General features: G+C 36.9%; 8 protein-coding genes and 1 non-coding gene across 9 annotated transcripts; 6 read left to right on the forward strand and 3 right to left on the reverse strand.

The window, feature by feature from the left end:
• Positions 1 to 727: 727 nt before the first annotated feature.
• LOC108487250 (eukaryotic translation initiation factor 3 subunit D-like) lies at positions 728 to 2,876 on the forward strand. The gene has a single exon (XM_017791545.2). The coding sequence runs from the start codon at positions 936 to 938 to the stop codon at positions 2,673 to 2,675; it is 1,740 nt and encodes a 579-aa protein (XP_017647034.1). The 5' UTR covers positions 728 to 935; the 3' UTR covers positions 2,676 to 2,876.
• A 989-nt stretch (positions 2,877 to 3,865) lies between these two features.
• Positions 3,866 to 3,937, reverse strand: TRNAE-UUC (transfer RNA glutamic acid (anticodon UUC)). Its single transcript has one exon. It is a non-coding gene; the product is annotated as a tRNA-Glu (tRNA).
• Positions 3,938 to 4,426: 489 nt separating this feature from the next.
• Positions 4,427 to 5,199, forward strand: LOC108488039 (ADP,ATP carrier protein, mitochondrial-like). Its single transcript, XM_017792357.1, has 2 exons — positions 4,427 to 4,837; positions 4,915 to 5,199. The coding sequence occupies exons 1-2, from the start codon at positions 4,427 to 4,429 to the stop codon at positions 5,197 to 5,199; spliced, it is 696 nt and encodes a 231-aa protein (XP_017647846.1).
• A 1,859-nt stretch (positions 5,200 to 7,058) lies between these two features.
• On the reverse strand, positions 7,059 to 7,982 carry LOC128281797 (uncharacterized). Its single transcript, XM_053019916.1, has one exon. The coding sequence runs from the start codon at positions 7,980 to 7,982 to the stop codon at positions 7,059 to 7,061; it is 924 nt and encodes a 307-aa protein (XP_052875876.1).
• Positions 7,983 to 10,032: 2,050 nt separating this feature from the next.
• Positions 10,033 to 10,561, reverse strand: LOC108488040 (ADP,ATP carrier protein 1, mitochondrial-like). Its single transcript, XM_017792358.1, has 2 exons — positions 10,316 to 10,561; positions 10,033 to 10,212 (listed from the first exon to the last, which is right to left on the reverse strand). The coding sequence occupies exons 1-2, from the start codon at positions 10,559 to 10,561 to the stop codon at positions 10,033 to 10,035; spliced, it is 426 nt and encodes a 141-aa protein (XP_017647847.1).
• Positions 10,562 to 11,734: 1,173 nt separating this feature from the next.
• On the forward strand, positions 11,735 to 13,255 carry LOC108488042 (ADP,ATP carrier protein-like). Its single transcript, XM_017792359.1, has 4 exons — positions 11,735 to 11,818; positions 11,988 to 12,428; positions 12,536 to 12,883; positions 12,965 to 13,255. Exons 1-4 carry the CDS (start codon positions 11,735 to 11,737, stop codon positions 13,253 to 13,255), a joined length of 1,164 nt encoding a protein of 387 aa, XP_017647848.1.
• Positions 13,256 to 20,861: 7,606 nt separating this feature from the next.
• Positions 20,862 to 22,909, forward strand: LOC108488043 (ADP,ATP carrier protein 1, mitochondrial-like). Its single transcript, XM_053019917.1, has 4 exons — positions 20,862 to 21,011; positions 21,805 to 22,290; positions 22,362 to 22,706; positions 22,832 to 22,909. Exons 1-4 carry the CDS (start codon positions 20,862 to 20,864, stop codon positions 22,907 to 22,909), a joined length of 1,059 nt encoding a protein of 352 aa, XP_052875877.1.
• Positions 22,910 to 24,001: 1,092 nt separating this feature from the next.
• Positions 24,002 to 25,059, forward strand: LOC108487437 (uncharacterized protein ECU03_1610). The gene is made up of 2 exons (XM_017791782.2): positions 24,002 to 24,263; positions 24,343 to 25,059. Exons 1-2 carry the CDS (start codon positions 24,132 to 24,134, stop codon positions 24,928 to 24,930), a joined length of 720 nt encoding a protein of 239 aa, XP_017647271.1. The 5' UTR covers positions 24,002 to 24,131; the 3' UTR covers positions 24,931 to 25,059.
• Positions 25,060 to 25,393: 334 nt separating this feature from the next.
• Positions 25,394 to 27,108, forward strand: LOC108488578 (dof zinc finger protein DOF4.4-like). Its single transcript, XM_017792865.2, has 2 exons — positions 25,394 to 25,503; positions 25,821 to 27,108. Exon 2 carries the CDS (start codon positions 25,915 to 25,917, stop codon positions 26,680 to 26,682), a length of 768 nt encoding a protein of 255 aa, XP_017648354.1. The 5' UTR covers positions 25,394 to 25,503; positions 25,821 to 25,914; the 3' UTR covers positions 26,683 to 27,108.
• The last annotated feature ends 594 nt before the right edge of the window (positions 27,109 to 27,702 follow it).

Consider the following 27,702-nt stretch of genomic DNA (forward strand, 5'->3'; position numbering starts at 1 on the left):
CAAAAGATTAACTCAAGCCCATTTTAGGTCCGTTCATATATATTTTTTTAAATTTTTAATATTTATATTATATTATTTATGATATTTAATAAATTTATACATTTTTTATTTATTGAAATTTTTTATATAGTCATCTTAACATTATTTTAATATTTACATTAGAGTAGTATTATATATTTTATATAGGCTTATTTTTTTAATGTGTTCTAAATTAGATAATATATAAAAATTAACATAATATAAATTATTATAAACGTAAAAACGGGCCAGGCCAAACTTGAGCCTTGAATGTTCAAGCATGAGCCTGACCCATATTTTAAATAGGACTATTTTTTTTTGTGTAAACTTACTTTTCGTGCCCAATTTTTACCTAAATCCTCTCAAATTTTAAATAAACTTTTGAGTTTGGACGAATAACTTGACCTACAGATAGATTTAATTAATATCAATATTTTAACTATAAAAATAAATAATCGAATTATGTAAAATTAAAGTCTAAAATAATATAATGGATTTTACATCGATTCTAATCATAGTAATCGATACATACTGTTTTAGTAATAAAATGAAACATCCGGCTGTGCTTTGTATTAGTGGCACAATTCGTTCCGCCCAATTCCGATTGTAATGACAAAACGTTGTACGAATTCATTATCTATTTTCGTACTAAAGAAGCCCAAGTTTTAATTAGAGTGAATCTTGGACAAGCAACAATGGCGAAGAAAGCCCAAATATAAAAGAACCTATGAACCCTAACAACAACTGAGGCCGAGATCTCAAGTCCAAAAAGGTTTAAGAGATTTTTGGGGTTTATGAAAGGATCTCAAAAGGTCCTAAATCTTTCCAGTAAACTATTTAATATTAGTATAAATCCCCTGGGATTTTGTTGTTTCTCTTTCTCAGTTGCAGGCAAAATCTAGAGTTTTCAATCGACAATGGTGGGAGTTTTCGAAGTAGGCGCTGTTCCGTTTAACCCTGACGGCTGGGGTCCACCCGATTCCGCCGCCGCCGCATCGACCACCATTACTCTCCCTCTCCATGTTCCCTTCGCTCCTTTCTCCCGCTCCGACAAGCTCGGCCGAATCGCCGACTTCACCCGCTCTTTTCCTTCTTCAAACGCTAATCCGTCCAACCGCCCTTCGTCGAGGCACGGGGCCGGGAACCCTGCCGACTCGCCCTTTGATTTCTCCCACGACGTCGACGCTTTCCCCTTGGCTAACCCCGAAGACGATTCCTCATTCCGTTTAGTCGACGCCAAGCCTCCGCCGCGGCCTAAGTTCGGTCCTAAGTGGCGTTTCAATCAAAACAGACCTCAACTCCCTCAACGGCGAGACGAAGAAGTTGAGGCCCGTAAACGGGAAGCCGAGAAAGAACGTGCCCGCCGTGACCGGCTTTACAATCTCAACCGGTCTAACCAGAACCAGCAACGACGTGAAGCCGCGATTTTCAAATCCTCTGTCGATATTCAACCGGAATGGAATATGCTCGATCAAATCCCTTTCTCAACGTTCTCCAAATTATCCTTTTCCGTTCCCGAACCAGAAGATTTACTCATCTGCGGGGCGTTAGAGTACTACGACCGGTCCTTTGATCGAATCACACCGAAGAACGAAAGGAGACTCGAACGGTTCAAGAACTGTAACTTCTTTAAAGTCACCACCACCGACGACCCAGTGATACGCCGATTGGCTAATGAGGATAAGGCGACGGTTTTCGCGACGGACACGATCCTTTCAACCTTAATGTGTGCACCCAGGTCAGTATATTCATGGGATATTGTGATTCAGCGTGTTGGGAACAAATTATTTTTCGATAAAAGAGATGGGTCTCAATTAGATTTGTTATCTGTCCATGAGACATCTCAAGAACCATTGCCTGAAGCTAAAGATGATATTAACTCTGCTTATTCATTGAGTGTTGAAGCTGCATATATAAATCAGAATTTTTCACAGCAAGTTTTAGTTAGGGATGGGAATAAGGTTAGTTTCGATGAGCCGAATCCGTTTGCCAATGAAGGCGATGAAGTGGCTTCAGTTGCTTATAGGTATAGAAGGTGGAAACTCGATAACGACATGCATTTAGTTGCTCGGTGTGAGGTTCAGAGTGTTGTCGATGTTAATAACCAGAAGTCGTTCCTTACTTTGAATGCACTCAACGAGTTTGATCCTAAATACTCCGGTGTCGATTGGAGACAGAAGTTGGAGACGCAAAGGGGTGCTGTTTTAGCTACCGAGTTGAAGAACAATGCGAATAAGTTGGCTAAATGGACTGCTCAAGCGATTTTAGCCAATGCTGATTTGATGAAATTGGGGTATGTTTCGAGGGTACATCCTAGGGATCATTTCAACCACGTGATATTGGGCGTTGTTGGTTATAAGCCAAGGGATTTCGCCGCACAGATCAATCTCAACACTGCGAATATGTGGGGGATTGTGAAGTCTGTTGTGGACTTGTGTATGAAGTTGAATGAAGGGAAATATGTGCTTGTGAAGGATCCATCTAAACCTCAAGTTAGGATCTATGAGGTTCCTGCTGATGCTTTCGAGAACGATTATGTGGAGGAACCATTGCCAGAAGAGGAACAGGTTCAACCACCAACCGAAGATGCCGAAGACGGGGAAGCAAATGGCACTACAAATGATGTTGAAGATAAAGAGATTGTGGCACAAAATTAATGGTAATGGTTGTTTGAACCATTTCTTAAATATTTATCTATCCATTATATGTTGTTTAATACCAACTTCATATGTTAGCACTTAGCACTTGCCATGTTTCTAATTGTATGATTCAACTTCTTCTTTTTGCATAGCTTGTTAAGTCTTTGACAATGTACCAAAATGCAATTAAGTTTGAGGCAAAAATGAATTTGAGAGAAACCCCTTTAGTCATTCTTCGTTTCTTTCCTAATACATGTGTGTGTCAATTTTGGATTTTAGCCTTTTTGGTTATTATAAGGTTGTTTTTCCCGACTGTCAATGCTTCCAGTTTCTTGTATTCTTCAAACTTTTGTAATTTAATCCCTTGAATGGATTTAATCTCCATTTGGTTTAAGAGTATTTTCATTTTTATTTTAACTTAAAAAGTTAAAATTTAATTGATGACATTGCTAATTGAATTATGTAAAAAATGAATGTGTGTTACCATTAATTTTAAGTCACAATATTAAAATACTAAATACTCAAATTTAATAGAAGTTCATTAATGGTATTTATGAATCATATTTTAATTTTTAAATGTTACACATTCAATTTTAAGAAAAAATTAATAGTGTTTTGAATCAATTTTTTTTAATTTGAAAATTAAACATTTCATTGTGTTATGAAATAGATTTTTAATTTTTCTTAAAATCAAACAATTGGAGGGTTAAATTCCTTAAATTAAAAGTAAAAAGACTAAATTTTAAAAAATTGAAAAGAACAGGGATTGGAATTGAAAAACAAGTGGAGGGCTAAATTCCTGAAAAGTAAAAGTAAAATGACTAAATTTGGAAGAAAACAAGTGAAGGGCTAAATTCCTTGAATTAAAAGTAGAAGAATTAAACTTAAAAAATTGAAAAGAACGGGGGCTAAATTCCTCAAAATAAGAGTAGAATGACTAAATTTCAAAAATTGAAACGAACAAGGACTGTAATTGACGGAATTGAAAAAAATTAGAGACTGTAATGACAAAAATTCCTCAAATTAAAAGTAATTGGACTAACTTTCAAAAATTGAAAGAAAACAAGTGAAGGGTTAAATTCCTCGAATTAAAAGTAATTGGACTGTAATGACAAAATTGAAAAGAATAGAGACTGAAATGACAAAAAAATAAGTTAAGGGTTAAATTCCTTGAATTGTAGAGGACTAAATTTCAAAAATTTAAAACTTTCCATTGCCGGGAATTGAACCCGGGTCTCCTGGGTGAAAGCCAGATATCCTAACCACTGGACGACAATGGATGTTTGCTTGACGTATAAATTTTGTTTTATTAATTCCTTCAAGAAAAAGGATATTGGGATGGCCTTAATAATTGGATTTCCCGCACGTGCTTCTCAATTATAAATACTTGCAAAATACACACATCATTTGCTTTCTCCTTCTATTTCCAGCTACGACTGCAACAGAGCTTTTTGCTGCTATGGACAACTTGGTAATCTACTCTCTCCTTTTTTGTGTTCTTTCTTCTTTTCTTTGCTCATCTTCTTTAGTGTCAATTTTTTTCCAAGAAACCAGACTATGTACCTGCTAATTTATTTCACTCAATTGTTGAACATGGAATCATGTGAAAACTCATTGTTGTAAAACTTTTTTTTAGTTTTCATGGGGCACCTTTTCTTGGAAAAATTCTACTTTAATGGGAAAATCTTGATTCTTGGAAAATGTTTTCTTTATTATCATATATCTGTTTCGATTATATTTCATTGCAGGCTATAAGAGTGAGTTGCAGAATGGAACATGAGCCATTGCATCCACCTATATCTCAAAAGATACACTGGCAACTTGACCTCTCTTTCAGGCATTTTAACTACACTACTCCATTAATCGAAAACATTCGTGGCAATGATGCCTCATCTGTTGTAAAGCCTATGCCGGCAGCTTTTGTAGGAGCACCGATGGAGAGCAGTAAAGCTTCTTTTATAACAAAAATGGTTCTACTTGATGCTGCGAAGGCAGCAGTTGCCCCATTTGAGCGAGTGAAGCTCTTGATGCAAAACCAGAACGATATAATCAAGTCGGGTCGGCTGCCTAAACCATATAATGGAATATTTCATTGCTTTGCTACAACTATCAGACATGAAGGCATCTTTTCACTTTGGAGAGGCTACCCTGTAATGGCCATTGGAGATGTTTTTTCTAAGGTAAACTCCCACCCAGCTGAAATTTATTAATCCCTGTTTAACAGCAATGCTAAACTAACCCTTTATGTATACTACAGGTAATACGTTACAACATCTTCGAATATGCCAGGACTCGTGAAGACATCCACTGGACTTCGATGCGAGTGCTAGAGTTAAATTGTCTTGCTTTATTTCCAACTCAATTGCTTGTTCAACCATTTTTATATGCCGCAACACGCATGGCGACCGATGTGAAGATTACCGATAACTCCGGGCAAAGACAGTTTAATGGTATAATCGATGCCTATAGGAAAACCCTGAAATCATATGGCATTGTTGGTCTGTATGTTGGAGTTTCAACACACTTTAACTGGGTAAAGTAAGAATTTCAAACAGAGCACCGGCAGCAACGTATTATACCCGGATAACATATGAAGGAAAAATGCTTGGAGTTCAAGCTTTTAGCTACTGTCAAGAATGGAGAACAGAACTTAGAATTTTTAGAAGGCAAAGAAAAAATGGAGTATATGGAAGAAAATCTGATGATTTCATTCATTTGAAATATTGGCTTAAAGCCATTACATATACCAGTCATTGGCTGGTCAAAAGATCAACAAATTCATCAATTAAACACTACCTAACTCCACTTATTACATTGGAACTTACAAAACTAAACTTGTACACTTAAGTAAAGTTGGTCATCAGCTCCTACATCATCAAACTACATCAAATGTAGGCTTAAACTAAGTTCAAAACGAACTAGAACACATTGCATAGACTTGGTTACAAAAGAACCAAAACAAATGATTCGATTACATGTACTTTACCCGGTAACTTATGTGTATGAATTCTTGCACATATTTTACAGGTAACTTATGTGTATTTGTTCTTGTGTGCTTGAATCTGCATGGGCTACATATCCACATTTGTTCTTTGCGTGTTGCATGGCTCAAGGCCGCTTCATGACATGTTGAAATTCACATGTCGCATGCAGCCGCTTCCAACACTCCTCCTTGGCTTGCATGCTGCAAACTCTTGTTCATTAAGCATTCTCTAATGATTTTATTCACTAAATCATTTTTCTCATCTCCTTTTGCTTCCAAATCTCTTTGAAGGTCCTCAACCATTTGCTTCAACTTTGATTTTTGATTCTCCATTTCATTCAGTTTTTCAGATGACTTTTGTTTCTTTCTCTCAAACTGCAATTCCAGTTTTGCTTTCTGGATATGAAGAGATTCCAGCTACTGCTGCAATGTGTTTGCCTCATCTATTAACCTCTGTACTTGATTTGATGCTTCATCACCTTCAAATGCAAAATTTTCTTTCAACAGAGCCTTCTCAGCTTGCAAAGTCTCCTTCTCTGATAGTAGATTAATTTCCTGAGCAGTCAAGTTCTTCATACCAGACAATGATTCACTGTTATCATCCTCAAGTTTCTTCGTGAGAATAAAAATTTCTTTTTCTCTCTTTTCTAACATTATTTTGAGTTCTGAAATACGGGATTGGAGTCTTATATTTTGTTCTCCCAGTTTTTCTGCTTCACTTGCTTTGTTCTCTAACTGCTCCGCCATATCTCTGTTAATTGCTTGCAATGATTTCAACTCAAGTTCCAAGCTAGTTACATGTGCTTCTAATTCTTTTATCTGAGCAGATGTTTGGTTCCTATGCATATCATGCACCTCTTTGAGTGTCAAAAATTTCCTTTCTTTCTCAACTGAATTAGTGAAATTTTCAACCGAATCTTCTTTGGTTAGCTGAGCCACTAACATGTAGTTGGCATGGCTAAGCCTCTTGTGACACAACTTGGATTCAACTACAGCAGCTGTGTAGGCACTATCTGGACTCTTATTCCAGTCCATAAAAAAACTTTTTTCATCATAGCTCTTGTCATGAGCTTGGATCCACTAGGATCACTAATCGTGCATTCTTTGCCTTTGAATACAACCGAATAGCCCTTCTCAAGCGGTTGAGCAATGCTAAGCAAATTTCTATCAATTTCGTGCACTAACAAGACATTTTTAACAAGTTTGGTACACAGGAGTACTTATCAAGACATCTCCTTTGCCTTCAACTTTGATAAAGTGTCCATTTCCGACCTTCACATTTGTTTTGAAGCTTCATCAATTGACTTAAAATGCTAGCATCGGGGTCATGTGATTTGTGCAACCACCGTCTATCAACCATCCATCTCAGTAGCTTTTCCTTTAACAATTTGAACAAGAAACGCAAAAACTTGTTCTTCTTAGTCATTGTCTTCTTCTACTACTTGAGCTTCACTCTTGGTCTTGGGTTGGTTGTATCTTGGTCCGCCTTTGTTTTTGCAAACCCTTTCTACATGACCCATCTTCTTGCAAAATCTGCACTGCACATCAGGCCTGAACCAACATACTTTACCCGGGTGACTTGCCCTTCTGCAGTGTGGATAGGGTGGATATCTTCCTGCACCATCTGCTTTAGGCTCGTTTGACCAGGTATTCTTGCCTTCGTAGGCAGAGGTGCTCGAGGCAGACTTGGCTTTGGCTTGAAAGGCACCTTCTTGGTGCTCCTCCTGTCTGCTGGCTCTCCTTTGCTCTTGTGCATACAGAGCATTGATCAGCTCTGTTAAAGTGATACTGGTTAAGTCTCTTGAGTCCTCTAAGGAGGATATTTTTGCTTCATACCTTTCTGGTAAGGTAGAGAGCACTTTCTCCACAATCCTTGCCTCATTAAAATGCTCACCAATGAGCCTTATGCTGTTTACTACAGCCATAATTCTGTCTGAATACTTCTTGACAGTTTCCCCTTCCTTCATCTTTAAGTTCTCGAACTCCCTTCTCAGGTTCAACAACTGCTGCTGTCTTGTCCTCTCAGTACCTTGGAACTCCTCCTTAAGCTTGTCCCAAGCCTGCTTTGGAGTCTCACAAGCCATGATCCTGGTGAAAATAACATCAGAAACACAGTTCTGAATGCATGACATAGCCTTGTGCTTTTTACTTTTTTCTTCAGAGTACTGCTTCATTTGAGCCACTGTTGGATTTGCTCTCAATGGTTCTGGTTCAACATCTGAGTTAACTACCTCCCATAGATCAAATGCCTGGAGGTAGGTTCTCATCTTGACTACCCAAATGTGATATCCTTCTCCATTGAAAACTGGAGGTGCAGCTGGTGAGAAGCCTGATGAAGCCATCGTTTTTTTTAAAGTTTGCTAGAACAGGTCCCTTAAGAATGCAGCTCTAGATACCAATTGTTGGAGTTTCAACACACTTTAACCGGGTAAAGTAAGAATTTCAAACAGAGCACCGGCAGCAACGTATTATACCCGGATAAAATATGAAGGAAAAATGCTTGGAGTTCAAGCTTTTAGCTACTGTCAAGAATGGAGAACAGAACTTAGAATTTTTAGAAGGCAAAGAAAAAATGGAGTATATGGAAGAAAATCTGATGATTTCATTCATTTGAAATATTGGCTTAAAGCCATTACATATACCAGTCATTGGCTGGTCAAAAGATCAACAAATTCATCACCTAAACACTACCTAACTCCACTTATTACATTGGAACTTACAAAACTAAACTTGTACACTTAAGTAAAGTTGGTCATCAGCTCCTACATCATCAAACTACATCAAATGTAGGCTTAAACTAAGTTCAAAACGAACTAGAACACATTTCATAGACTTGGTTACAAAAGAACCAAAACAAACAGATTCAGTTACACGTACTTTACCCGGGTAACTTATGTGTATGAATTCTTGCACATACTTTACCTGGGTAACTTATATGTATTTGTTCTTGCGTGCTTGAATCTGCATGGGCTACATATCCACCTTTGTTGCTGCATGTGTTGCATGGCTCGGGCTGCTTCATGACATGTTGGAAATTCACATGTTGCATGCAGGCCAGTTTCCAACACTGTACCGTTCATTTAATATCACACTTGTCGAACTTGTTATGTTGGGAGCACTATCTACAGGTTTAAGCCCTTGGAAACAGTATTATTCCTACATTTTGCAGGTAAGAACATTTAGTGAGGCTTTTTCTTTTATTCAATGTAAATGATAAGGTTTCGGTTTTTTGGCAGAACGATTATTTGTCGAGGGTTATGGTGGAATTCGGGTTTGATACTTGTGGAAACATGGCTACTTACTCAATGGATACAGTGAGTAGAAGGATGATGATGACCTGGGGAGGTGTTAAGTACAAGAGTACACTGCATGCAATTGCACAAATTTGGAAAACTGAGGGTGTGAAGACATTTTACAATGGTGCAGGGGCTGAAATCCTCTCATGTGCTGCTTATATAGGTACTGTAATGTTAGTGATTTATGTAGCTGATGTTATTAGAGCTGCAATGGAGAAGGGCAGCGATGACGGTAGATCTGCTCTCGGTTTTACCGCTAGATGGAAGGATCCTCGAGGTAAATGACAATGCGGTGATGTAAGTAATCACTTCATTCATGGAACCATGGTGGATACATATCATCATCTTAAGCTTCCATTAATGCATTCCAAGTTCAGTTGTGTAAATATATTCGTTGTAGGGATACTTTAGTTACTTCCATGAAAAGAAATCTCAAAAGTTGCAAGTTCTAATAACAAGGGAGACACCGGTCCTCAACTCAAACATTGTGGAATCAAATGATTATTTCAATTCAACAGTTTCTCAGCTTCGTGTTTAACCGAAAACAACAATGAAAGAAATTGTCTCTCAGCACCGAAAAGATTGAATGAATGGAGGGTTAAGATGTTATCCACCACTGCCGTCACTGCCGGGGACTCTACCATGTAATGGTAAGACTGGACCCTTCCGTTAACACTTCAGTACCTGCGTAAACAACACATCCAAGGATCTATGCCCCTGCACCACTATAAAATGACTTCTCACCCTCGGTTGTCAAAATATGTGCAATTGCATGCAGTGTACCCTTACACTTAACAGCTCCCGAAGTCAACATCATCCTTCTGCTCACTATATTCAACGGTTAACCAGCCATTTCGTAACAAATGACAACCCCGGATTCTAGCGTTGGCCTTGACAAAATATTGTTCTGCGAAAAACCAAACCATATCATTTATAAACCAGACACCATTGGTTATTGTTCTTAAGTATATCTAATGTGTGACCTGCGAAACGTGTAAATAATGTGGGAATAAACTGACATATACTGCTGCGTTTATACCAGTTTCAGCAACTGAAATAATTAATCCACGGTACAATCCAGCAATGCCATCTGATTTCAAGGTTTTTCCGAAGACATCATTACACCATTAAACTGCCTATTTCCGACCGTGTAACTGATAGTCTTCTTGACATCGGTTGACAAGCGTGTTCCAGCATATAAAAATGGATAAAAAAGCAATTGAGGTGCAGCGAAAGAAACAAAGCCCACCCTAGACCACTCGATATCTTTACGACTCTAGCCGTATTCCAAGATAATGGAAACTATTGCCTGTAGTTCATAAAGGTTTAATGGCTCAACACTGGAGCAGACTAAGAAATTTCAGCTTGGTGGAAATTACCTGAACAGAAAGATGTGCAATGAGATATGCAGTGTTGCCTCTCCAAAGTGAAAAGAAACCTTCATGTCTGATAGTTGTAGCAAAGCAGTCACATATCCCATTATATGGTTTCGATAGCCGGCCTAACTTGATTATGGCGTTCTGGTTTTGCATCAAGTTCTTCACTCGCTCCAGTGGAGCGAATGCTGTGAGCAAAGCACCGGTTGTAACCAATTCCTTTGTAAGAGAATCTTTGCTTTTCTCCATACAAAAACTTGTGGCAAAAGTTCTACGACAGAAGATGAGGCACCGCCCTGAGATTTCCAGTTCACCAAGCCACCACCACCATTGCCCCGATTAATTTCCATTATGGGAGTGGTGTAGTTAAAATGCCTGAATGAGAAGTGAGGTATGAAATGCATCTTTTGAGATATGGGTGGGTGCAATGGCTCATGTTCCATTCTGTACCCTGCAATCAAATAACCCATTAAAAGAAAACTCATGTCTGAGAAGCATTATTAGGCCATGGTTTAAAGCTTGATTACAATGAACTAAAAACCAGAAAAATGGAAGGAACCCAGATGATTATCTGTTTTAATACTGGTCTCTATCACTATTATTTTCTTTCTTATTTACTGTTGTTACTTATTTCCTGTTGTCCTTCTTTGCTGATATTTTCCTTCTCTTACGGTGATTGTTGAGATTCTCGTGAGCTACATATAAGAACTGAAACCTTATGTTTCCTATTTTTTCGGAACTAAAAAAGTGAAAAATTGCCCTTTTTGTCCCTTTAGAACTTGCAAAATTTTAAATTAATTCAATGGTTAAATTAAAGGTTTATAGCTTAATACCTTGAAAATTTGTTAAATTTTACGATAATACAACGACGAAATTACAATGTTAACTCTCTAAAAAATTTATGATTCAAATGTGGTCCCTCCACAAAAATTAAACATATTTTTATTGGTATAATAACAAATTTAACCTTCAAATTTCACACATTTTGGTGATTTAGTTTGATTTAAGAAATTTAGCCCGTAGCATTTACAATTTCAATCAACATTTACACAAATTTTATAAACATTGAGTGTTATATTTATTTTTATACCAATCAAATTTATGTATATAATTAACAAAAACTGTTAACTTCGTAATTAATTATCCTTAGTTGCTCACTTTCAAAATTTGATAGAATTAAATTACTCCAATATTTTGAGAGGGACTAATTTATTCAATATCAAAATTGAAAGTTACCGGGTGTCTTAAGAAAAAAAAAACTAGAGCCAACCGTTAATTCCTTGAACATAACGAGATTGGGAAGGCCTTAATAACTGTATTTCCCACAGCTGCTTCTCAAATATAAATACATGAAAAATACATCACTTCCTCTCCTATTTCCATTTTCCAACAACAACTGCAAGAAATCCTTTTTCGCCGGAGATGGAAAACTTGGTAACCCCTCTTACTTTTACTCCATTCTTGAATTTGGCTTTGTTTCTTGATAATCTCATGGGGAGCGCCATTGTTTTTCTCTAGTTTCTGATGAATTTGTTTGCATCAATCCCTTTGTATTATTATATGTAAAACCAGCCATCTTTTTTCTCATCTTTAATTCCTTGCTTGTTAAATTCTTGGGAAAATGCTACTTTAGTGGGAAAAGTCTTGATTCTTGGAAAATGTTTTTTCATTGCAGGCTGCAAGATTGAGTTGCAAAACGGAACATGAGCCATTGCTTCCACTTATATCTCAAAAGATACATTGGCAACCTGACCTTTCTTTCAGGCCTTTTAACTACACCGCTGCTCCGATAATTGAAAACATGGGCGGCACGGTCGGTACCTCGACCGTTGTAAAACCTTCACCAACGGCTTTCGTAGGAGCACCAATGGAGAAAAGTAGTAAAGCTTCTTTAATAAAAGAATTGGTTGCACTTGGTCTTCTCAAGGCGGTAGCCGCTCCGTTCGAGCGAGTGAAGCTGCTGCTGCAAAACCAGAAGGACATAATCAAGTCCGGCCGGCTGCACAAACCGTATAATGGAATATTACACTGCTTTGCTACAACAATCAGAAATGAAGGCATCTTTTCACTTTGGAGAGGCTACACTGCAATGACCATGGGACATGTTTCCGCTACGGTAACTTGCACACCAAGCAAACAATAAGCCTGAAAATTTCTTAATCTCTGCTATAGAATCGAACCTTTAAAAACCTTCTATGTACTAATACTATACAGTATACACAGGTAATACGTTTCGGTATCTACCAATATACGAAAATTCTAGACGACACCCAATGGAGTTACACGCGGGTGGTAGTGTCTAGTTATGTCGCCTCAGCCGCTACTCAATTCCTTGTTTATCCATTTCTATATGCTGCAACACGCATGGCAACCGATGTCAAGACTATCGGTAGTAACACCGGCGATCGACAGTTTAACGGTATGATCGATGTCTTTAGAAAAACCCTGAAATCAGATGGCATTGTTGGACTGTACCGTGGATTTAATATCACACTTGGTGAACTTGTTATGATGGGAGCACTATCTAAAGGTTTAAACCCATGGAAACAACATTATTCCTACATTTTGCGGGTCGGTTCATCACATTAAGGTTTATAATTCTTCTTTTATTGCAGCACATATGAGAGAACTGATTGGTTTGGTTTGTTGCAGAACAATTTTTTGTCGAGGCATATGGTAGAATTGGGGTTCTGGATTAGCGGGAACATGGCTACTTACCCATTGGATACAGTGAGCAGAAGGATGATGATGACGTCGGGCTCGGGCACTGTGAAGTATAAGAGTACAGTACATGCAATAGGTCAAATTATGAAAACTGAGGGTGTGAAGACGTTTTATAATGGTGCAGGAGCTGAGATACTTGCATGTGCAGCTAACAGGGCTACTCTGTTGTTAATGATTTACGTAGCTGATGTTATTGGAGCTGCAAAGAAGCAATACTAGATGGTAGGATCCTCCATTAGTGGCTTCATTCCATGGAATAATGGTGGATAATACCTGCAAAACTTGTTGAGTTGAAAATAATCATTTTGGCTTTTACTTTTGACTTTTATTTTTTTAATTAAACTTAATTATTAATATTTTAAAAGATTCAAATATTTTTAATAAAAATATTAAATAAAACATGACAGTTCATGTTAAAGTTGTGTAACCATCACTTGTTAAAGAAAAATAAAAAAATTAGAGAGGCAAAATAGGGAATATATGAGGATCATGGTGCACAAGTTCAATCCGTATAGAATTATATATTTTATATTAGACTTTGATTATAACAACCTTATGGTCGAACTCTTCTTGTAGTGTGTGTTTATCAATATGGTGAATTTCTTCTTCTCTGCTCGTAATTTTTTTCCATACGGTTTTTTCAAGTAAAAATTGTTTGTTCTTATTTTTCCTTTCTTATTAATTTGCGACCATTTCTATTGCTATTATTATGTTGATTATAACAATCCATGTATATTTCATGCTGATATGTCGTTATTTATCTTATATGTCATGTCAATAAAAATTTAAAAATTATAAAAAGAATTAAAATGATCATAAAAATTCAAAAATTTAACATAAAGTATATTAGGCATGTTTAAAAATTAATTTAATTAGTATTTTCGTTAAAAAACAGTGATTCAATTCAATTCTTTTTAAAAGATGATGACCAAGTTTAAATTTAAGGATAAAAATTAATAAAAGATGTAAATATTAAAGCTTAAATTTGTCTATCATGAGAAAATTGTTGATTAAGTTAAGCCTGTGTTTGGGGTGAAGTGAACCAGTTTCCTAGAGTTTATATATCCACCAAGGTTCCATGAATGAAGTGACTACTTCTATCACTGCATTGTCATTTACCTCGAGGATCCTTCTATCTAATGGTATAACCGAGAGCCTCCGTTGCATCTCTAATAACATCAGCTACATAAATCATTAACATTACAGTCCAGCAATGCCATCTGATTTCAAGGTTTTTCTGAAGACATCGATTACACCATTAAACTGCCTATTTCTTTCTTATTTTGTCAAGGCCAATGCTAGAATCTGGGTATTCCATTTGTGGCGAAATGGGTACACTGCATAATTTGACAACCGAGGGTGAGAAGTCATTATATAGTGGTTCAGGGGCACATATCCTTGGATTTGTTGTCGCAGCATATACTGAAGTGTTAAAGGAAGAGTCCAGTCTTACCATTACATGGTAGGGTCCCCGGCAGTGACGGCAGTGGTGGATAACATCTTAACCCTCCATTCATTCAATCTTTTCGGTGCTGAGAAACAATTTCTTTCCCTGTTGTTTTCGGCAAAAAGGAAGCTGCAAAACTTGTTGAATTGAAATAAATTATATTTTGCTGCTACTTGTTGAATTGAAGTAAACATTTGGTTCCACAATGCTTGAGTTGAGGACTGGTCTCCCTTGTTGTTAAAACTTATAACTTTTGAGATTTCTTTTCATGGAAGTAACTAAAGAATCCCTTTCCATTCAGCATAAATCGTAAGCGCTAGAGAGATAAAGAGCTTGCTTGACACTGACACTGGTGAAAAATATACTAATGAAAAGAACAGTGACAATAGTCCTTTTATGCTTAGATATTCGTGTCATATCTTCAATGGTGAACTTATCCATGCATAATGTTTTTCACTTTTCAGTCCTTTTTTTCGTTTTTTTTTTTTACTATATAGCCAACTGTTAATTCCTCACAATATTGGGATGGGCTTAATAAGGGTATTACCTACAGCTGCTTATCAAATAAATACATGAAAAATACACACCATCTGCTTTCTCCTATTTCCATTTTCCTACAGCTGGAGATAGAAAACTTGGTAATCTCTTTTTCTTTCTTTTAATTGCTTCTCTTTTCTTTGTTCAACTTCTTCTTTAATTACTTTACTGCATTCTTGAATTTGGAATCATCATGTTAAAATCTTATTGTTGGTTTGGTTTCTTGATTTCATGGAGGGCACCGTTGTGTATTGGACTGCAAAAGTTTCCTCCATTGGTAGGAAAAATATGCTATATATGTTTATGCTATTCATGATTCTTGACATAAATTTATTGGCTTCTCTTCCTTTTCTGTACTTTCTGATGAATTTGTTTGCATCAATCGCTTACGTAAAACCTGCAACCTTATCTGATCTTTAGTTTCTTGCTTCACGTTCTTTGTAATCAAGCTTTAACTCATGGCCTAATGCTTCTCAAACATAATGATATTTTTATAATATCGACTGGGTTATTTTGTTGCAGAGTACAATAGTGGCTTGTTGAATGGAACATGAGCCATTGCATCCACCTATATCTTAAAAGATACATTTGATACCTGAACTCGCATTTTAACTACACTATTCCGATAATGGAAAATATTTGTGGCAATGGTGCCTTTGTGAACTGGAAATCTCAGGGCAGTGCCTCATCTGTTGTAAAACCTCTACGACCAGCTTTTATAGGAGCCCTAATGGAGAACAAAGCTTCTATTACAAAAAAAAAATTGGTTACACTCGGTGTTTTGAAGGCAGCAGTTGCTCCATTCGAGCAAGTGAAGCTCTTGACGCAAAACCAGAATACCGTAATCAAGTCAGGTCAGCTGCTCAAACCACATAATGGAATATTTAACTGCTTTGCTACCTCAGAAATGAAGGCTTTTTTTCACTTTGGAGAGGCTACACTGGATTTACCAATGGACTTGTTTCCGCTAAGGTAACTTCCACCAAGTTGAAATTTCTTAATCTGCTCGAGAGTCAAGCCATTAAACCTTTACGTTTACGAACTAAAGGTAATACGGTTCAGTATCTTCAAATATGCCAAGAGTCATGAAGACATCCAGTGGACTTACAAGCAAGTGCTAGTGTTAAACAGTGTTGCTTTAGTTGCAACTCAATTGCTTGTTCCTCCATTTTTATACGCTGGAACACGCATGGCAACCGATGTCAAGACTATCAGTAACATGGGCAATAGTCAGTTTAATGGTATATTAATATATGTCTTCAGAAAAAAACGTGAAATCAGATGGCATTGCTAGACTGTACCATGGATTTAATATCACACTTGCTGAATCTGGTATAGTGGTAACAGTATCTGCCGGTTTAAACCCATGGAAACAACACCTTTCGTAGGTCAGTACATCAGATGAGATACTTAAGAAACAATAGGCAATGGTGTCTGGTTTGTAATTGCACAAATTATGAAAACTGAGGGTGTGAAGTCATTTTATAGCTGTGCAAGGGCGGAGATCCTTGTATGTGGTGCTTATAATGATACTGTATTGTTAATCATTTACCTAGCTGGTGTTATTAGAGCTGCAAAGGGAAAGTCCGACAATGACAGTGGATCTAGTTCCAGTTTCACCATTAGATGGAAGGATCCCTGAGGTAAATGACAAGGCAGTAATGGCAGTAGTTGCTTCATTTCACGGAATCATGGTGGAAAACATCTTTTCCCTTCTTGTTGGAGCCATTTGGTTTTCGGTTAAACGAAACTGCAAAACTTCTTGAATTGAAATAACCATTTTGCTGGTACTTTCGCTTCAGTTTCATGTATAAATATATTGTTTGTATGGTATTTGGTTCCATTGCTCATACAATGCTAAATATTTTGAGTTGCTGTAAACTTTCATAATGCTTGAGTTGAGCAACACCTTGACTAAGTGAATTTCTCCGTTGTGGTTAAAACTTACAACTTTTAATATATATATATATATATATACACACATATATATTCATGGCATTTAGTAAAGAATCCCTTCCACTCAGCACAAATTAATATAAAATTTGAAAAGAAATTTGAGAACAGTCCTTTTATGAAGGTTTTGGGCCAGGCAGCCTGGCTCATGCTGAGATTTTAAATGTCACATCTGCCTTGCATATTAGGATTTGTAGAATATACAATTAATAAATTGATATTTTAGGGACTTAACTTTGTTGGGGATTTTTGGAGGAGGAGCAGAGGAAGAAAATACAGGACAGAACAAGGCAGTATTTTACTTGCTCACAAATGTGCAGCAACGGAGCTATGGCTTCAGCTCATTTAGCTCTTTTTAGCTCAAATTTTTTCAATAAGAAAAACAATACATTTATAACCAAATACATCACAAGTACTAACTACTTCCACTAAGTAGCCTAAGAACTTGAAAAACATTGCTTGTACAAACAAACAAGCCACCTAACCTAGTCATTCAACACCTAAACTTATCAAACTATCGTTAGCTTATTCATTTTCAACTAGGCTGATTACAAAGAAACTAAACAAAAAATCTTGCTGTTACAACAAGCATATGTGCAGCATGTTTGTAAGCTGCATGCACTTCATCCGGAAATATTACAGCAATATGGTAGGCCAATTTCCAACAAACTTTCAAACTTGTCATTTTTCAAGTAATAAATGCAAAGAATGTCAGTCGATTGATATGAGGATAAGTGGCTGGTTCCAAGCAAGTAATCGGATGCATAAGGTTTTGGACCATTTGGCCTGTTTCTTGAAACATGATGTGAAGCTGCAAAATCGAATCTTTGCTTTATGTTAGCTCTTATTGCTGTTGGTGAAGCAGAAGCATTAGCACCATGGGAAGTGAAGCTAGAGCTTCATGTTTCGTGAGCACCATAGGTTCAAATGTTTGCACAAACTAGGTTCTAATCCTATTTGTCCTTGGGATGCTATTACAGTACCTACTTGTTATTCATAAGAAGATGACTAACTTGTCAATGATATATTCTTTTGAAATTTTAGGAAACTGGTTCACAGCACCCCATAGAAGGCTTAACTTAATGAACAATCATTGCCAGCCCTCAAGGACATAGTCTAGGTTCAAGATGTAGAACCTATTATAAAACAATGTTCAAAGGGCCCATTTTCCTTAAAAATTTCATTTTTAGTTATCCAAATTGTGATTAAATACAAGCTCAAAGTGGCTTGCATTTTTTATTCCCCACAGCCGCTTGTCAAATAAATACAAGCTAAATACACCATTTGCTTTCTCCTTCAATTTCCAACTGCGATTACAACTCAGCTTTTTGATGGAGATGGAAAACTTGGTAATCTAATCTCTCCCTTTTGTTTTCTTATATTATTTTTTCTTTTCTTTTCTCGACTCATTCTGTAATTACTGGTAGTAGTGTTATTTTTCCAAGAAACCAAACAGACTATGTAGCTGCTAAATTATTTTACTCCATTCTTGAACATGGCATCATGTCAAGGACTTATTATTGTCTTTTTGGACGTTAAGGTTTCCTTCTTTGGCATGAAAAACATGCTGGGTTTATGTTATATTTGTAAAAACCACAATTCTTTTTCTGAATCTTTAATAACTTGCTACTTTGCTTCTTTCTTGGTAATATTCTTGATTGAGTCTAGTCACATTGATCTTGAACGGTAGTTTAACGGCCAAATCTTGAATATTTTCTTTTTTGTTTTCCTTCTATAGTTGATCTTCATGTCCACTCTAATCAAGCTTTAAACCATGGTCTAATGTTATTTCATTGCAGGCTACAAGATTGAGTTGCAGAACGGAACATGAACCATTCCATCCACCTATATCTCAAAAGATACATTTCCAACCTGACCTCTCATTCAGGCATTTTAGCTACACTACTACATTGATGGGAATTCTTCAAGGCAATTGTGCCTTAGGGAACTGGAGATCACAAAGCTCTATCCTTCCGGTATCCCATGGCAATACCTCATCTATTGTAAAACCTGTGCCTCCAGCTTTTATAGGAGCCCCAATGGAGAACAGTAAAGCTTTTATTATAAAAGATCTGGCTCTATTTGGTGTTTTGAAGACAGCACTTGCTCCATTCGAACGAGTGAAGCTCCTGATGCAGAACCAGAACCACTTAATCAAGTCAAGCCAGTTGCCCAAACCATATAATGGAATACTTGACTGCTTTGCTAGAACTATCAGAAATGAAGGCGTGCTCTCCCTTTGGAGAGGCTATACTGCAATGACCTTGGCAGATGTTTCCCTTAAGGTAACTCCCACCAAGTTTTCCAAAAGGTTGCTTGACATTGGTTAAACCTTAAAATCTTTATGTACTACAGGTAATGCGTTTCGCTATCTTCCGTTATGCCTTGAGCCGTGAAGACTTCCAGTGGACTTACCCTCGGTTGCTAGTGTTAGATTCTGTTGTCATAGTCACAAATCAATTGCTTTTTTATCCGTTTTTATATGCTGGAGCACGCATGGCAAACGATGTCAAGGCTATCGGTAGCACGGGCAATTGGCAGTTTAATGGTATAGTAGATGTCTTCAGGAAAACCCTGAAATCTGATGGCATTGCTGGACTGTACCGTGGATTTAATATCAGACTTGCTGAATTTGGTATGATGGGAGCAGTGTCTGCTGGTTTAAAACCATGGAAACAACATTATTCGAGCCTTTTGCAGGTCAGTTCATTACATGAGACCTCCTTAATAACCTGCAGTGAAGGTTTTTTTCTTTTATAGCTGAACTGATATGGTTTGGTTTTTCCCAGAACAATGTTTTTTCGAGGCATATGGTGGAATTTGGCTTTGGGATATGTGCCAACATGGCTATTTACCCGTTGGATACAGTGAACAAAAGAATGATGATGACCTCGGGGGCGGTTAAGTATAAGAGTACGCGGCAAGCAATTGCACAAATTATGAAAACTGAGGGTTTGAAGTCGTTTTATAGTGGTGCAGGGGCAGAGATCCTTTCATGTGCTGTGTACAAAGGTACTGTGTTGTTAATCATTTACGTAGCAGATGTTATTAGAGCTGCAAAGGAGAAAAACGACTATTGCAGCAGATCCACAATGGAAGGATCACTGAGGCAAATGACAAGGCACTGATGGCAGTAGTCACTTCATTTCATTCAATATTTCCCTTCTTTTTCAGAGCTGAGAAAAAATTTCCTTCATTTTTGTTTTCGGTTAAACGAAGCTGCAAAAGTTGTTGAATTGAAATAAACATTTGATTCCATTGCTCTCAATATGCTAAATTTTGCATTGCTGTAAACTTCCACGATGCTAAATTTCATTTAAGTAAAGAACCCCTTTCCATTCAACAAAAATCTCAAGTGCTGGAGAGTGATGAAATCTAAGGTAATCTTTAGAGACTGATATGAAATGAAAAAGAAGCTATACTGAAAATTCAATAGAGAGAAACTAATCTGAATTTTGAAAAAGAATAATTCTGTATTTGGACTTCTAATCTGCCTCTGTACATCATGACTACAGTATCTATAGAACATATGAGTAACTGTAATCTGTTAACAGCTTATCAACAACTTAACTGCAGCTAACTACTTGAATAACAAACTGCAACTAATAGAATAGGCTAACTCTTAACAGAGAGATACAAAGCTGCTAAATTTCATTTGAGTAAAGAATCCCTTTCCATTCAATAAAAATCACAAGTGCTGGAGAGATACAGAGCTTGCTTGACACTTACACTAGTGAACATATTAATAATGAAAGGAACATTTGGCAGTAGTCCTATTATGCTTAGATATTAATGTCACATCTTCATTGCAATCAGGATTTGCAGATCAATAAAGTTTATATTTAGGGGACTTTAACTTGCCATGAATGTGAGCCAGTTTCAACATAAATGGTAAGTTTCAAGACTGCCATTAGAGAACAAATGAAAATGGGCATTTATGTTTGGGCCAGCAGCTGCAATGTTATGTTTAAGGCAGAATCCTATAGAAACTCTAGGAACTGGTCTTATATGAATAATCTTTGCCGGCCACAAGATATGGTTTGGGTTCAAGAACTAGGCCCTGTCAACACTGTTGCAGGAAAAATAGGGCTCCTCCTTTTTTAATATTTTTTTAATTTACCATGACATAAAGATACTAGGATGGCCTTAATAACTGTTATATCTACTCATTTCAACATGCAATATACACCATTTCCTTTCTCCTTCTATTTCCAACCGTAACTGCAACAGAGCTTTTTGCTGGATATGAAAAACTGGGTAATCTCTCCTATTTTTTCTTTTTTCTTGTTCAACTTCTTCTTTAATTACTGCTAGTAGCTTTCTTTTCCCCCAAGAAACAAAACCCAGTATGTATTTGCTAAATTACTTTACTCCATTCTTCAACTTGGAATCATGTGAAAACTCATTCTTGTATTGGTTTCTTAATTTTCTTTGAATTTCATAGGGGCACCCATTAGTTTTTTGCAGGTAAAAGTTTCCTTCTTTTGTAGGAGAAATATGCTGTGGCATGTAATCCATGATTGTTGACAAAAAATTATTGGCCTCTCTTCTTTTTCTATTGTTTCTGATGAAATTGTTTAAACATTGATTGCTTTCTATGTATGTAAAAAAGCCAGAATCCTTTTCTGGTCATTAATTTCTTGCTTTTTCAGATAGCTTAGTCTAAGATTCTGGCCAAGCATTACAACTTTTCTTGGAAATTCTTGTCTAGTTCTTGGTCAAATTCATCTTTTGTGTAAGATATTGAGCTTCATGTCCATTTTAGTCAAGCTTTAAACCGTGGCCTAATGCTATTGTTTTTTGTCATATTTGTTTGATTGTTTCATTGCAGGTTACAAGAGTGAGTTGCAGAATGGAGCATGAGCCATTGCATCCACCTATATCACAAAAGATGCATTGGCAGCCTGGCCTCTCATTCAGGCATTTTAACTACACTACGATAATGGAAAATATTCGTTGCAGTGGTGCCTCACTGACCCGGATCTCGCGAAGTCCTGTCCTCCCTGTGATCCAGGGAAGTGCCGTATCTGTTGTAAAACCTTCACCACCGGCTTTTGTTGGAGCCCCAATGGAGAACAGTAAAGCTTCTTCTTTTATAAAAGGATTGGCTTTTCTTGGTGTTATGAGGACAGCAGGTGCTCCATTTGAGCGAGTGAAGCTCTTGATGCAAAACCAGAACGAGATGATCATTTCAGGCCGGCTTCCCAAACGATATAACGGAATATTCGACTGCTTCGCCACAACAATCAGAAATGAAGGCATACTTTCCCTTTGGAGAGGCAACATTGCTTTTGTCACTGCATCTTTTTCCTCTGAGGTAACTAGCACCAAATTGCCGTATAGGCTGCTCGACATTGGTTTAACCTTTGTGCCATTTTCGTGCAACAGGTCATTGCTAGGGCCATACACCACTATGTTAACGGTCGTGAAGATATCGAGTGGACTCACACTAGGCTGCAAGTGGCTATTTTCCTTTCTGCAGTTGTGAATCAGTTTCTTGTTTATCCATTAAATTACGCTGGAACACGCATGGCAAACGATGTCATAACAAGCAGTAACTCGAGGGAAAGGCAGTTTAATGGCATATTCGATGTCTACAGAAAAACGCTGAAATCAGATGGCATAGCCGGCGTGTACCGTGGATTTAATGTAATGATTCCTAAAATTGCCGTTTTGAGAGCAGTAACTGCTGTTTCAAAGCCTTGGCAAAAATTTTTGTTGCACCATTTTCAGGTCAGTGGATTAGTTGAGATTTAAGAACCAATCTACTGGTATCTAACAATCTGATAAATGATATGGCTCGGTTTTTCGCAGGGAATTGTTTTAGGCAGGGCTGTTGTAAATACTTTGTATGCTAGTTGTCGCAGCATGGCGATTTACCCGCTGGATACTGTGATCAGGAGGATGATGATGACCAGTGGAGCTGTGAAGTATAGGCATTCACTGCATGCAATTACATGCATTTTCTATAATGAGGGTTTAAAGTCCTTCTATAGTGGTGCAAAAGCACAAATCCTTGCACTTGCAGTCTACCAAGTTTATGGGTTGTGTTTGAGGTACGTAGTTGGTGTTCTTAGAAGGAAGAATACCGGAGATAAATGACCAGGAAAGTGACGGCAGCAGTCTTTTTTTTTTTTTTTTCTGCCTGCAGAACTGGTGTAAATACATTGTTTGTAGGGTATCTAAACAAAGAAACCTATAAAATAGCAGCATCAATCAACTGTCATGCCATAACCCTCTTCAACCTCTTTCTTGATGGATTTGCACATGGAATCGTCTTTCCCTCTTTCTGTAACACACTACATTTTATCAGAGTAAGAAAAATGAGTCAACAAACAATAAACAATCACAAACAGATAATTCATCCTAATTGAGTCTAAACGGAAAGGAACTTTACTATATTATATGCGGATACGTGCGAAAGGCTGCCTACTTCCCTGGAAGCTGACAACCAATCACTCCAATATGGCTTAAATTAAGCTGTTAAAGAAATGCAGAAAAATGATAGCATTAGCAACAGCTCTAGGAAAATGTTTTCTCTATATCATATATCTGTTTAGATTATTTTCATTGCAGGCTATAAGTGTGAGTTACAGAGTGCAACACGACCCATTGCATCCACCAATATCTCAAAAGATACATGTGTATTAGTCTACTTTTGATGCGTTTAGATTAACCATATTGAATTTTGGTGATAAAAAAATAAAATTGAACAATTTGATAATAAAATGATAAAATTAAATAATTTGGCGATAAATAGTTTAGTAATTATTTTTATTTTTGAAATTTAGTTACTAAAATAAAATGTTATTGATAGTTTAGTGTCGTGTAAATTATTTTTTTCTTTTTCCAAAATAATATATAAAATTCAACAAGTCCAATTGAACCAACAGAACTGGATCCTAGAATTAGTGAGATGCCAGGGAAAAGCAACATGTGTTGACTTGTTGAACCCACTAAGACCCTAAACAACCGCGCATGTCCAACACGTGGTATAAATATGCTACAATCTGTCGCTCTATTACACTGCCACCTTCCCCTGCTCTGCCTCCATATAGTTTGCATTTTCATGGCTAAGATATAGGAAAAAATACTGAAAATAAAAGCTATTGCTCAAGAAAAAGACACCGCTCAGCAAGAACTAAAAGATCCTCAACAATGGCTGCCTCGTTAATAGCTAAGACCGCCATGTTCCAGCTCTCAAAAGCGTTCCCTCGAACCGTGTCTCTTCGTTCCTCCACCAATGTCTCACGAGTCTGCTTCACCACCACCGCTTCCAAACGCTCTGAGGTAAATAAAACTACCGATTCTTTGCGTTTTCGTGAAGTTTTAAGTGATGGTTTAATGGCTTGATGATTATAAATTGCAGGGGAGAGACACCAAAGCTGGCTTTGCTTACAGGGAAAAAGATATCTCATCAGATGAAGACACCACCGCCGAAGAAGCTATGGAAAGAACAAAAGAATACGCGCATAACGCTAAGGAGAAAACGAAAGGAGCCTTTGATACGGCGGCTGATAGGGCAAAAGATGCAACGAACAGAGCGGCGGAGACCGCACAAAGCGCCAACGAGAAAACAAAACAGAAAGCTAGAGAGTACGCGCAAGGGACCAAGGAGACTGCCCAAAGTGCTAAAGATAAGACCAAAGAAGGGGCTGATAAGGCATCTCAAACTGCGTACGAGTTGAAAGAGAAATCTAAAGAGAGAGCACAAGGGGTGATGGAGAAGTCGGAGGAGATAGCCGGTTCAGTTGCCGATAAGGCGTCGGAGACCATCCAAAATGTTGGAGAGAAGGCAAAGCAAACGGCACAAGGAGCTTGGGATGCTGCAAAGGGAACAACGCAAAAGATAAAGGAAACTATGGTTGGGAAGAGTGAGGAAGAGAAGAGGATGGATGATGATGTTGTGGAATTGAGGAGGCGTGCTCGAAGAGAAAGCGATGAGAGCAAGTATTAAGGAGGAGTTTGTTATGGGGGGGAGTTTACGTGTTGTATTTTACAAATAAGTTTGGTTTTTAGTGTAATGGTGGTTGATCTTTACGTTTATTTAAACAAAATAAATGAAAAAAAAATGAGTTATGCATAATCCTCTTAACAATCCTAAAAGAAAGAAACATGGGTTTCGGCTCGTAATCCCATTTTCAAAGTCCATATGGACGAGTGTAATCAACTTTGAAATTTTGGATTCTCTCAATAAAAATTTTAAAATAATTTTTAAAATTTAAAATATTTTTAAAATTTATATTTTAAAAATTTATAAACATTTTAAAATATATAAAGAAAAAATTTTAAATAACAATTTTAAAGACTTAAATAATTTAATTAATTATTTAATTTTATCATATTAAAAAAATTATACGAGACACGTCAAATAAAAATCCAATTATAAAATATAAAATAGAGAGGGTGAAATTCATTTTGATTAAATATTTTATAATTTAGTGACTGTACTTCGAACCAACAAGAATTTTCTCATTGCTCTCTGTTTCTTCACAAAGATTGTGACCTTTCCCCTAAGTTCCAACACTCGGTACACAATTTCTCTTACTTTACCTTTCATGAAAGCAGCTCATGTCAACCCCCTCTTTCTCTACATTCATATATAAAATCTGCCTATCTAAATAAGTACAGAGAAATAAATATATGATGTACATATATAGCATGGGATTTGTCTCCCTTTTGTCTAAGATAAAAAATCTGGGTAGATTTTGTTGGGTTTTTTAAGTGGATATCTTCATAATTTCGCTTCTTTATTACCATTTAAAATACCATTGGGGATGAGCCATGGTTTTCTTATAAGAGATGAAAAAGGAAATATAAGCCTTGGTTTTTACTTTTTGTTTGTAGAGCGGAGATTCTCAAGAAGCAGAAGCAGACACGTAGAGTTTTAACATACAGATACAGCTAGCTCTATACAGAACCAGAAGGGACTGAACAACACATGAAGCAAAACCAACAGCAAGGTCGGAGATTGAAGCCACTAATGGCGGCCGAGCATCATCATCATCATCATCAACAACAACAACAACAACAGCACACACCACAAAAGTGTCCTCGTTGTGAGTCTCTTAATACAAAGTTTTGTTACTACAATAATTACAGTCTCTCGCAGCCTCGTTATTTCTGCAAGGCATGTAGAAGGTACTGGACTCAAGGTGGAACCCTAAGGAACGTGCCTGTGGGCGGTGGTTGTAGGAAAGGAAAGCGCCCCAAGCTTTCTTCTTCTGGTGATGATGATAATCCAACAAGGCAATCTACTCAACGAAACTTGATATCACCACCAGTACAATTACAAGCCAAAGAGTCTGATAGTTTGGTTTCATCATCTGCTGCTATGGGATCTTATTATCCTGCTAGTGGGTTCTTGTCATCTTTGGCTGCAATTCAACCAATGAACCAACCCCAATGTTTAAAGCAACCTCTAAATCAGGCTCTACGTATTGGTGGTGGTGACTTGGGTAGTAGTTCTTCAAATTTGGGTCTTCTGCAGGGATATGGTGTCCCATTTTTGGGGTCACAAAACCATCAGCAGACCCAGTTTCAATGGCCTGCTGCAGGTAACTCTTATTATCAGCAGAATTGGCATCAAAATTTCATCAATGAAGCGGTCACAAGCACCGCTAAAGTCACTAACACCAGTAACAGCAAAACTGCTTCTTCTTTGAGCCCAAATCAATGGCCTGATCTTCCAGCTTATGGTGCTCCATAGGTAAAAAGCTTAATGTTGACTTCTATAAACTGAAGAGCATTAAACCACACTTATATTGAATCATTTTGTTTGTCTGTTTAGCTGCTATTGTTGTGTCTGGTTTTAATCTGGTTTTAACTTAGGTAATGTTGGGTGTTGCTGTAAATGAAAGAAGAGCTTTGTTTTTAATGCTGTCTAGAATATAGATATAGATTTGAGCTGGATTTGGTTTTGGTATTGATTTTGAACTTTTTAATATTATAAAGGGGGATGTTTTATGTTTGAGCATTTGTTTTGATAGTTTTACTTGTGCTTTACTGCGTAAAAAGATCCTGACATTACTTTGTAGTTAAGTTAGGGTTTACGATATCAATATCTCTTGAGTTAAATTGTAAAAAATTCAATGTCTTTTAAGTAAAATTTCGGGTTCGAATTTTGTGGAGGAAATAGTATTAGGAGAACTTTGTTTCGCTTTATATATTGAATATATATTTTAAGTTAGAACTTGAAATCTTCATTACTTATAACATGATTTTTTTATACAAATTTTATTATTATTTAAACTTTTAAACCAAGTATAATACATATTTAAGTACGTTTTATAATTTTATACATATTGTAACAATAATAATATTAACTGAACTAAATCTTGATTTAAATTATCTAAAAGGAATATTAATTTGGTGCTCATAATCTAATAAGTCATATTCAATATGGTGGAGAGGTATAGCAGCAACATCTAAACACACTAATTGAAGCAATTAAAACATGTCCAAATTTAGAAGATGTGACACCATATGGGGTTGAATTGAAAAAAGAAAAAGTGGGTCGAATTGGGTATGAAATTTTTTTAGTTAAATTGATGAATCTAATTTTATCAACCAAGGATAAGAGATATTGGGGCATGGACCCTAAGACTAACTTAGACAAGTTATTTGATAAGTTTGGCAAATTAAATTAATGCACCATATGAAATCAATGAGAAATTTGTTCGCACCACGAAGTTGCAAATATGAGCCAATTCTTTGGATAGGTCCCTCC

The sequence above is a fragment of the Gossypium arboreum genome, chromosome 10, assembly GCF_025698485.1.
Source record: "Gossypium arboreum isolate Shixiya-1 chromosome 10, ASM2569848v2, whole genome shotgun sequence".
In the NCBI taxonomy this organism is placed as follows: domain Eukaryota; kingdom Viridiplantae; phylum Streptophyta; class Magnoliopsida; order Malvales; family Malvaceae; genus Gossypium; species Gossypium arboreum.